The 12,045-nt window shown below is 34.5% G+C and overlaps 1 protein-coding gene and 1 long non-coding RNA gene across 2 annotated transcripts; one reads left to right on the plus strand and one right to left on the minus strand.

Moving 5' to 3' along the window:
* Positions 1–1,447: 1,447 nt before the first annotated feature.
* On the minus strand, positions 1,448–4,381 carry LOC104105337 (uncharacterized). The gene is made up of 2 exons (XR_688332.4): positions 3,972–4,381; positions 1,448–2,794 (listed from the first exon to the last, which is right to left on the minus strand). It is a non-coding gene; the product is annotated as an uncharacterized lncRNA (long non-coding RNA).
* Positions 4,382–9,872: 5,491 nt separating this feature from the next.
* LOC138894772 (secreted RxLR effector protein 161-like) lies at positions 9,873–10,505 on the plus strand. The gene has a single exon (XM_070179498.1). The coding sequence runs from the start codon at positions 9,873–9,875 to the stop codon at positions 10,503–10,505; it is 633 nt and encodes a 210-aa protein (XP_070035599.1).
* The last annotated feature ends 1,540 nt before the right edge of the window (positions 10,506–12,045 follow it).

The following is a 12,045-nucleotide window of genomic DNA, read 5'->3' on the forward strand; positions in this document are numbered from 1 at the left end:
ACTTCTAACTCTCATATCCGATGCCGAAACTTCTCAAATAAAGTCTGATTGACCTCAAATTTTGCACACAAGTCATAATTGACATTACGGACCTACTCCAACTTCTAGAATCGGAATCCGACCCCGATATCAAAAAGTTCACTCCCGGTCAAACTTCTCAAAAATAATCCAAATTTTCAACTTTCACCAATTGACGCCGAAATGACCTACGGATCTCCAAATCCACTTCCGGATGCGCTCCCAATACCAGTATCAACATATGGAGCTATTCCCTGACTCAGAATCTCAAACAAATAACGATAACATTGAAATACACCTCAACCCAAATGTATGAAATTCTTCCAAATTGTTAACTTCCACAATAGGTGCCGAAACACTTCCGGGTCCTCCAAAATCCGATACGGACATACGCCTAAGTCCAAAATTATCATACCAACCTGTTGGAACCTTCAAATCCCGATTCCGAGATCGTTTGCTCAAAAATCCAACCTTAGTCAATTCTTCCAACTTAAAGCTTCTGAAATGAGAATTTTCTTTCCAGATAAATTCTGAACCTCCGAAATTTCAATTCTGACCACGCGTACAAGTCGTAATACCTGAAATGAAGCTACTCATAGCTTCTAACTACTGAACGACGCACTAGGGCTCAAAACGACCGGTCGGGTCGTTACACTTTCTGAGTCGTTCTGCAGCTACCAGTGCCTCTTCTTGTATTTGCACTCTGTCTATTTTATTTTAGACAGTATTTGGAGTTTTGTATAACTTACTAGATGCCCATACACTTGTGACACTAGGTCTTGGCATACATATTGGTAGAATTTAGATTTGTATTATTTTCCTTGGATTTAAATTAATCAGTACCTTTTCTACTTTCATTAATATTGCTAGGAAAAAGAATAAATTATCTAGAAAATTATTAAAGAATGATTGATATATACTTAATTTATTAGTTTGGCTTGCCTAGCTGTAGTGTTGGGCGCCATCACGACCTTTAGGTGAAATTGGGTTGTGGCATATTCTTTGCTACGTTTGAGATAATTGTGAAGGCCATAATTTATGGATACCATTTTGGGGGAAATAATGTAATCTAGTTATTAGGCTAATGGGCCAGCGACTTTCTTATATTTAGTGACGACTTTAGTTGCTGCAAGTAAAGCCGTAACTATATATTATTTGTGACGACTCCTTGGGATTGCCACAGAAAATGCACATGTGTGGCGACTTTATTTGCCCTAGGAAGTAAGGAAAAGTTCGCAAAAAGATTGTTAGGTCTCTAGTGATGAAGACGTTTAGTGGCGCCTTATAGTCGCCACTAAAAACTATAATGCTTCCAATGGCAACTCTTAATCGCCACAATTTCTTGGGTTTAGTGACGACCATAGTCGCCACAAATTGTATTTGTCTTTTTTTTTTAAAAAAAATAGCTGCAATAATATTACTACTAATATTGCACAAAGGTAATACGGCAACTCATTAATATTAGAAGAGACAACACTAAAGACATTTATCAAACAAAATAACCTAGGAAATGTTTAACAAAAATTCATAACATGTAGTAATTGTGCATACACATGAAAACAACAACAAAAAATAAAGCAAAATAAGATGTCTTCAAGTTCTGGCTTCGCTAGCATCATTTTCTCTTGAAGTCTAAAGACTCTTCATACAATCCCAAGCCGTGAACTCAGAATCCCGAGCCTCGAAAATATCTCTGCAGTCACCATGATAATGTTTGGAAGCACAGTGCATAATTACTTTACCAAAAGTTTCTATGAAGGAAAAAAAAGTTCAATTCAAGTTAGATATATGCCAAATGAAAATCCCAAGGTCGTTCAAGTCAGGTATATTACTATCTAAAATCCACATACCTGAAAAAATCAAATTGAATAGCTTGTCATTATAAATATCTATCACAAAAAACTAAATGCCTTTTCTGCCAATTTCCTTTCATAATGACCACAGTAAAGCTCCTTCATGAATAAATTGTCAACAATGAAGCTAATAAAAACAATTAATTGCCAATGAAATAAATTTTATTAGAAACACAACAGAAGAAAATTTATCTTTTACATTAAAATTATTATAGCATTTTTCTGTAAGTGTTAATAAAGCAACTACATTTTGCAGTGCATAGCTATATGTTCAAGCCTTCAAGGACTATAGGACTCCTAGTACCACATTCTCCTAAAACAACCTAGCTAATAAAGAATGTTTTCGATAATATGAATGAATTGATAAAAAAAATTCATAACGCCTAGGTAACTGAAGATTGGTTAGGAGTAGATCCATACCTTTTATTCTTCCTTACTCTTCATTTTAAGTTTCAATTTAGATTTTACAAGCATTAGGAACAATTTTCCTTTGAGATTCAACAAGAGACTTCAAATATGTAGGCTTAATAAGTTTGTCAAACTATCTGGACAAGACCAAATTTATTAAGTATGATTGTTGTGGCATGTAGGGGTCCGACTAATCAAGACACTTCAAATATGTGGAAATTAGCCAACTACTGTTTGAAAGCCACACTTTCTAACAAAGTATTACAAAAATATATATGTGCACTCAAGCATAACAATTATCTTCAAAAATAGGTCAAATTAGAAAAATAAGAATACGCTCAATAACATAAATAGAAAACTAAGAAATGAAACAAACCTCTTGAGTTCCATAATAATGGAGGTGTTATATGTTCTAAAATGGTTCATACTTGTCAAGCAGCCAATAATATCTCGCAACAAAGTTCGGTTATCTTCTCCATGCGCATAGTAACATGAATTTGTTCTTCATTACCAACCTATACTAAGAAACATAATGAAATTCATCTTCAAGAAATAATTGCAAACTTCACCTCAAGATCTTGAAAACTACGGATAGCATTAACTAGAAGAGAACACATCCTTCTTATGAGTAGAAAAGAGAAAAGAAAGAAAAACAAGGCAGAGAGAAGAAAATCGAAACAACAAATGTATATCCATGCTTAAGAATCAGCATAACAGCATAATTATCCATTAATCACACAACATCGTTGAAGGGATAAATATATGAATTCACCTTATGAAACCACAAAACCAATATAGCGCAATTATCAGTGTTATTATCTCAAGGTTCAAAGACAAAGCTTATTCTTTACACTTTCTTCTCCAAAGAGAAAAGGAAAAGAGAAAGATTTCATGAATCCGATTAGACTGGGTAAATAACAACCAAAATCTGACCTACTGACAGTGAAAATATCACTAGCAATGGAAAGAAATCCAATCAGAGACCAAAAGAAAAAAGGGAATAAGAAACCCAAACGCTCCTAATCTCCATTCCAGATGCTAAAAACTATGTAATAGAGTTCATTCTTTCTATGCATTTTACTTTCTCTGAACGGAGAAGATTTGGGGTGAAGAGGAAAATTATACAAAAGTATGGCAAGTTTATCTAGGTTAAGCAGAAAACTATCCGAGTGCAGGGGAAAGAAGAACATTCTGGAGTATAATATACCACCCATAATAGAGAACATGGAGGCACAATTTTGACTCAATTACTTGAATTTAAACACTTCTATGCTTGCCAAAACATTAAAAAAAAAAAGACATTTAAAGACCTTAAACCACAAGAATAGTTTAAGAAAATGGACTGTGACTAAGTAGAGAAATCAACAAGGATACCCAGGGTTCATCCATACTATATACAGTTCTAACTAATCAACTAAGCATGTGCACTTGAATTTAACAAAAAATGAAGCATTTGACCTTAATGAAAATTATAATAAATTATCAAAACAAACAAAAACAAGCTAAGGCTATCACAGTAATCTGAACAAATCCCAAAATAAAGAAAGAACATCTGAAGACTTCATGGAAAATTCAAGACTATTTCAAACCACAAAACGGACACTTACAGAGCAATTTTTCTTAACAAGAAAAGCAATGGGAACTAAAATAGAAAGTGAAAATACCCAAAAAAGAAAAACCACTGCAACTTACGAATCTCAGAGGAAAGGAGAGGAAACAACACAAGGCCGCTTTGCGATGCTCAGACACCAAATTGATTTTTCTTAAGCCAAATCGTTTGCTTCCATTTCTTATTTCACCGGTTCGCGTCCCACAATGAGAATTTCAGGAGAAAGGAGTTGCTTGCTTTCGTTTCTACTTTCACATGGGCAAGTTTCACGGCTCAATTTGGGTTTCGAGGGAAAGAGGAGAATGGATTTGGTAAAAAAGCAAAAGGAAGACTACGAAGGGTGTTTAATTTTTATTTAGTTTTCAATTTTAAAGTAAAGAACTAAGAGGCGATTTGGTCGCTGCAACATAATTTTAGCGACAACTTCAAAAAACGTTGCCACTGATGTGGTCCAAGCGGGAAATAAATTTTTTTGGTTTAAGCAGTAAAGGAAAAAGTTGTGCTTATTTGTAGCGTCGTCATTATAGTCGCAAATAAAATATTACTTTCTGCGGCGACTAAAAGGGTCGCCCCTGAAACTACCACTTTTGTAGCAATTAAGCTAGTCGACAAAAGACTTGATTTCTGATTTGTGCTTTCAATATTTATATACGTAATTCTAGTGAACTGCACATATGAAAAATTTAGAAATCGAATAAGGATAGCAACATTAAAAGCAAAAGAATCTCGACACATCACCAAGACTTTATTAACTCATCCTTGTTCAACAAAACAAGATCTGAAAGACTCGAACTTCTGCTCACGTTCCAATTTAAGAACTACAGCAGTAATCCACAAGCCAAACTAGCAAGATAAGCAAGTGACAAAAATCAATATCACAATGAACAACCTTCACAAGTTTCATGCTTCAAACGATATATTCACATATATAGCAATCAAAATTTAAACGAGTAGAAGGATGAACCTCAAGGGAGAAAATTTTCTTTCATGTTAATAGTGAATCTTCAACATCGGATTATGTAGGAAATTTTGGGTCCACCCATAAGGCGTTCTTTAAGGCCCAACAGGGTTATTAGTAAACTCTGGTATTCCCTATATAAGTACACATAAAGTGTACAACTAAAAATATAGAATACACAGTATTTTCCTACGCCTAGTCGTCTCCTAAAATCAGATTAGGGTTTAGACTGCGATATAGGGGTTGATTCGTCACAACGTGACAATCACCATCGACCAGTGATTCCAGCCGCGGTTCGTTTCAGGCTTTCGCTTCCGCTGTAAGTTATTTTTCCTACGTGTATGTGGCCCAATAGGTTTAAGGCTCATAATTAATATTTAATTAATGATCCAATCTCATCTGTCTGATCGATTACTTGATGGATGTACCGGATTAAGTGAGAATCTCTATAAATTGGTCCTCTCCCTACCCATTAAAGTTACCGTATTTTTTTATTCTCTCTTCCATCACTAAAGACGGCGGTAACGAAAGCTAGGGCAATGGGAGAGAAACTAATTTGAATTAACGCTTCCGCTTCACAATGATGGCTTACGATTCAGGTATATTTTCTGTACGATTTTGTGTAAGATTATCATGTTCAAGATCCTGGTATACAATTAAGTTTATGCTCACATGTGGTATCCGAGCCTGGATTGATTGAACGTATAATCTTCACTAATGAAAACGAAAGGAATCATTCTTTATCCGTGAATATCCTAAAAGGAATGGGAGAAAATTCTTTTTCTCATATTCTCGTTGTATGTTCTGAGAATTAAGAATGCTTTTGAATGTGTCAATAGCTTTAAGTAATAAGAATAGTATAACCTTGTACATTCAATTACTAATCATGAATCACGTTCTTTTGTCTGCAAATTATAAGGATTGGTATTGTTAGTATGAAAAAAGTTTTATGCAACTTTGGGCTTCAAAATCTGAAAGGTCCTATATTATTGTTAATAATAAAATAAGGATGAATGGAGAAGCCTTAGCCTTGAAGGCGGCGCCGATGATAATTCTAGCATATTTAAAGGAATTAGGTTATGAAATATCTTCCACAAAATTATTATTTATTAAAAAAAATTGATTACTTTATTATGTATATGTTGTGGAGATATTTAATTTAGGTTCTCATCTCTTATAATATTTTGGATTATTAAGTCGGTGAAGTCATTTATTATTTATTTTTATGTATGTGATTAATGTTTATATAGTTTGTTAGTCACCAAAGTGATCAAACTAGACCGTTTAAAGTATTCACATGCATAAAATCTTATGATCTCTATTTTGTGTGTGCACTTATGTTATATAGTTTGTTAGTCACCAAAGTGGCCAAACTAGTTTGTTTATGAAAATATGCATACATAAAATTATAGTTTATCCATGAAATTAATAAGATGCCTATAATTAAAAATTAGTGGATAAATTAATTTTCACTATTGCTAGAACTTAAGGATTTACCCAAAGGTGAATCAATTATTCTATGAATAGTGAATATGATGAGGTAAAATTAATATTCTTTAGTCAAATATATATTATTTGTCCAAAGATGGCATATATATTTGGTTAAAAATATTAAATTACCTATTAAAGACTAAATGGCATTTAAATTATGATAGTGTGTCGTAGTATTCACCCAAAAGAGAATTGCGTTATGCTTTAACTATTTTGTTGAATCCATATTGATTTGTGAGCATGTATTATCTATTTTGCAGCTATTCCTTTTCATTCGCATGCTTCGTCTGTTACTGTGTTCAACGGATTGAACTTTTCTGAATAGAGTGAACAAGTCCAGTTCCACTTAGGTGTGATGGATCTTGACTTGGCTTTGCTGAATGATAAGCCCGCTGCCATTACTGATTCGAGCAGTACGGATAAGAAGTCTTTCCATAAAGCATGGAAACGCTCTAACAGGCTAAGTCTTATATTTATGCGAATGAATATTGCCAACAATATTAAGAGTACTATTCCACAAACAGAAAGTGCCAGGGAATACCTGAAGTTTGTGGAAGAATATTTTCGTTCTGCAGATAAGTCTCTCGCTGGTACACTAATGGCTGAACTCACGACTATGAAGTTTGATGGGTCGCGTAGTATGCAAAACCATATCATCGAGATGACTAACATTGCAGCAAGACTTCAGACCTTGGAGATGAAAGTGGATGATCCTTCTTGGTTCAGTTTATTCTGAACTCGTTGCCTCCTGAGTATGGACCATTTCAAATTAACTATAACACTATTAAGAATAAGTGGAATGTTAGTAAATTATCCAGTATACTTACTCAGGAGGAGTCAAAACTTAAGAAACAAGGGAGTCATTCAATTAACCTCATGGGTCAAGGAACTGGTAAAGGACTTAAAGTGAAGCCCAACAAGTTCAAGAAGAAGAAAGAACCTGCTAAATCTCCACAGAATGCTAAGAAGGAACATAAGACAGATACGTGTCGTTTCTGTAATAAGGAAGGACACTATCAGAAAGATTGCCTGAAACGTAAAGCTTGATTCGAAAAGAAAGGTACAATTAGTGCTTTTGTATGTTTCGAATCAAATTTAATAGAAGTTTCTAATAATACTTGGTGGCTTGATTCTGGTGCAACTGCTCATGTATCTACTACGTTGCAGGGATTCCTTACAATCCAAACTACAAATCCAAATAAGGATTTCTTGTTCATGGAAAATCATATGAAGGCTCCAATTGAAGGCATAGGGACTTATCGTTTGATCATGGAGACTGGACATCACCTTGATCTATTACAGACTCTTTATGTACCTTCAGTTTCTAGGAATTTGATTTCTCTTTCAAGACTTGATGTTTCTGGATTTGATTTAAAGTTTGGAAATGGATGTTTTAATTTATATAAGAATGTTATTTTTTATGGTTCTGATTTTCTTAGTGATGGTTTATATAAATTGAAACTCGATATTGGTTTTTCTGAATCCCTTCTTAATGTTCAACATAATGTTGGAATTAAACGTAGTTCACTAGATGAAAGTTCTGCTTACTTGTGGCATAGACGTTTGGGTCATATATACAAAGAAAGGTTAGAAAGATTAGTAAAGAATGAGATTCTTCCGAATCTAAATTTTACTGCTCTTACTATATGTTTGGATTGCATTAAGGGAAAGCAAACCAAGCATAGTAAGAAAGGCGCCACAAGAAGCACCCAGCTTCTTGAAATTATACACACCGATATTTGTGGACCCTTTGATGTTCCATCTTTTGGTGGAGAGAAATATTTTATCACTTTTATCGATGATTTTTCACGTTATAGATACATCTATTTGCTGAAAGAAAAATCTCAAGCAACAGATGCTCTCAAGGTGTTTGTTAATAGGGTTGAAAGGCAAATAGATAAAAAGGTGAAAATTATTAGGTCAGATAGAGGTGGTGAATATTATGAAAAATATAATGAATCGGGACAATGTCCAGTCCATTTGCAAAGTTCCTCGAGGAACATGGCATATGTGCACAGTATACTATGCCAGGAATACCTCAACAAAATGGTGTTACAGAAAGGCGTAATCGAACACTTATGGATATGGTTAGGAGCATGATGAGTAATTCCTCATTACCCAAATCATTGTGGATGTATGCTCTTAAAATCGTTATATATTTATTAAACATGTTTCCTAGTAAGGCAGTTCCAAAGACCCATTTTGAACTGTAGATAGGAAGGAAACCTAGTTTAAGGCACCTTCATGTTTGGGGTTGCCCAGCGGAAGCTAGAGTTTATAATTCACAAGAAAAGAAATTAGATTCTCGAACATTAAGTGGTTACTTTATTGGTTACCCAGAGAAATCTAAAGGGTATGTGTTTTACTGTCCAAATCATAGTTCGAGAATTGTTGAAACCGGTAATACAAGATTCATTAAGAATGGTGAATTTAGTGGGAGTGTTGAAAAGCGAAGTGTGAAAATAAAAGAGGTGAGGGTCAATATTCTATTACCCGTGAATGTGCCTACTTCCACACAAATACCAAATATTGTTCCAGTTGTTGAAGAACACTTTGACAACACTGAGCAACATTTGGATGAAACACTTCATGAAGAAACTGACTCACAAATATTTGACACAAATGAACCACAAGAAATGCCGTTAAGAAAATCTCAAAGAGTTAGAAAATCGGCTATTTTGGATGATTACGTGGTTTATTTGCAAGAGTCAGATTTTGACATTGGTCTTAATAAGGATCCGGTTTCATTTTCACAAGCCATTGAAAGTAATGCCAGACTTGTTGAATTGCGAGAAAGTTCTAAAAGAATAGGGTGTAGATGGGTCTTTAAGACCAAACGTGATTCAAATGGCAATATTGAACGATACAAAGCCAGACTTGTTGCCAAGGGTTATACTCAAAAAGGAGGCATTGATTATAAAGAAACCCTTTCACCGGTCTCAAAGAAAGACTCCTTAAGAATTATTATAGCGTTGGTGGCTCATTATGATTTAAAGTTACACCAAATGGATGTGAAAACTACCTTTCTTAATGGAGACCTCGAGGAGGAAGTTTATATGGACCAACCAGAGGGTTTTGAAATTAAAAAAAAAGGTTAAATAGTGTGTAAACTAAAGAAGTCAATATATGGACTTAAACAAGCCTTACGACAATGGTATATAAAGTTTAATGATACCATAATATCTTTTGGATTTGTGGAAAATACCGTTGATCGGTGTATATACCAAAAGATCAGTGGGAGCAAGTTTATATTTCTAGTCCTATATGTTGATGATATTCTACTTGCTACTAATGATTTAGGCATATTACGTGAGACTAAAGATTTTCTCTCTAAGAATTATGAAAAAAAAGATATGGGTTAGGCATCCTATGTGATAGGAATAGAAATATTCCGTGATAGATCACAAGGATTATTGGTATTGTCTCAGAAAGGCTATATCGAAAGAATTCTAGAGAGATTTAACATGAACAATTGTTCAGCTGGGACAAATTTAGTCGCATGTAATGCCCTAAGAATGATGTAGAACGAAAGGAAATGGAATCAATTCCTTACTCTTCAATTATTGGTAGTCTGATGTATGCTCAGACTTGCACAAGACCGGATATTAGTTTTGCGGTCGGAATGCTAGGAAGATATCAGAGTAACCCAGGAATTGATCACTGGAAAGCTGCAAAGAAATTTTTGAGATACTTGAAAGGAACGAAGGATTACATGCTCATGTATAGGAGATCCAAGCATTTGGAAGTTGTTGGATACTCGAATTCAGATTTCGCTGGATGTATTGACACTAGAAAATCCATGTTTGGCTATTTATTCCAATTAGCTGAAGGAGCAATATTGTGGAAGAGTGCCAAACAGTCTGTCATTGCTACATCCACAATGGAAGCAGAATTTGTGGCATGTTTTGAAGCCACAATTCATGCATTATGGCTGCGAAACTTTATTTCAGGACTTGGGGTTGTCGACACCATTACCAAGCCGCTGAAAATTTACTGTGATAATTTTGCAGCACTATTCTTCTCCAAGAATGATAAGTACTCCAAAGGTGCCAAGCATATGGAATTAAAGTACTTTACCGTCAAGGAGGAAGTTCAAAAACAAAGATTGTCACTTGAGCATATTAGAATTGATCTCATGATTGCAGATCCATTAACGAAAGGTTTATAGCCAAAGACATTTAAAGAACATGTACATAGAATGGGTCTTGGCTGTATTTAGGATTGATGTATTTATGATGTTTTGACACTCTGAGCTCATTTATGTATTTCTGATATATATTAATGATTTCCTGTTTCTCATAATGGTGTACACATTATTATTTTAAGATGTTACAGGATAAGTCTCAATGAGACATTATTGTGGAACATAATATTTTATAGCTTATGAACCCGATACGATAAATTACTAATGTTGTAGTATATGGAAGGGAGTATGTAGACAAATGATATATAACCGCCATAACTCACATTTAGTAGTTTATCGTATTATGGTATTTATGATGGACGTTATTGTAATGACCCGACTTGTCATTTTAAAAATTAATGTCTCGTTCAGTGACTTAAGATCTCGAGCAGTTTCGCAATATGTATTATGACCCACGGGTGTGGTCGAGTTTGATTTACTGAAGATTCAAAATTAAATTAAAAGAACAATCCTTATTTAGAAACATAAATGGAAAGAGTTGACTTTTGAGTAAACGACCTCGGATTCAAATTCTGATGGTTCCAATAGCTCTGTATGGTATTTTGGACATAGGAGCATGTCCGAAAAATTATTTAAAAGTCCGTAGTGAAATTTGTTTTCAAATGGCGAAAATAGAATTTTTGGGAAGTTTGTCCGGGGAGTTGACTTTTTGATATCGGGGTCAGAATCCAGTTCTGAAAATTTGTATAGGTCTGTTATGTCATTTATGACTTGTGTGCAAAATTTGAATTCAATCGGACGTGATTTGATAGATTTCGGCATTAAAACACTTTTCATTTATGGCAATTGCGAAAACACTGTTCATTTATGGCAATTGCGAATCATTTATGGTAATTGCGAAAACACTGTTCATTCGTAATTGCGAACCATTTCTTCATTTTCGATTGGGATTATTGGAGCTCGGTTTTTGGGCGATTTTGAATATTTCTTCATGACTTCGACTAGGGTAAGTGTTCTATAATCCAAAAATGAAAATTTAAGATTTGGAGGTCGAGTTGTTATTGGAATTCGATAAAATTGATATGGTTGAACTCGTATCGGAATGGGTGTTCGGATTTTATGAAAATTATGTTGGGTTCCGAGAGGCGGGCCCCGCGTTGGCTTTTTGGAATAAATTTTTAAGTCGACGTATTATTATCCGGAATTGCATGAATTTTAATAAAGTTATACAATTAATTTGGATAGATTTGAGCGGTCCGGAGGTCAATTCAAGCAAGAAGGCGATTTTGGAATATCGGCATAACTTCAAAAAGGTAAGTGTCTTGCTTAACCTCGAGTGGGGAAATTACCCCTTAGGCATTGAGTCTTATGTGCCATTTGTGAAATGTGAAAAGCCGTGTATGCGAGGTGACGAGTACGTACTCGGGCTTATATGTGCAAAATATATTGGGTTAAAGTCTTAGGCATATTGTGTAGTAAATTGGATATTGGTCGGCATTTATTTAATCATTTGTTTGCCATTCTTCAATTCGCATTTATTGAATTTATTTTTGTATGACAATTT

The sequence above is a fragment of the Nicotiana tomentosiformis genome, chromosome 6, assembly GCF_000390325.3.
Source record: "Nicotiana tomentosiformis chromosome 6, ASM39032v3, whole genome shotgun sequence".
Lineage (NCBI taxonomy): Eukaryota > Viridiplantae > Streptophyta > Magnoliopsida > Solanales > Solanaceae > Nicotiana > Nicotiana tomentosiformis.

Bases quoted from the DNA above. Each gene is read 5' to 3' on its own strand.
- LOC138894772 (XM_070179498.1), top strand. From the start codon at position 9,873: ATGGAATCAATTCCTTACTCTTCAATTATTGGTAGTCTGATGTATGCT.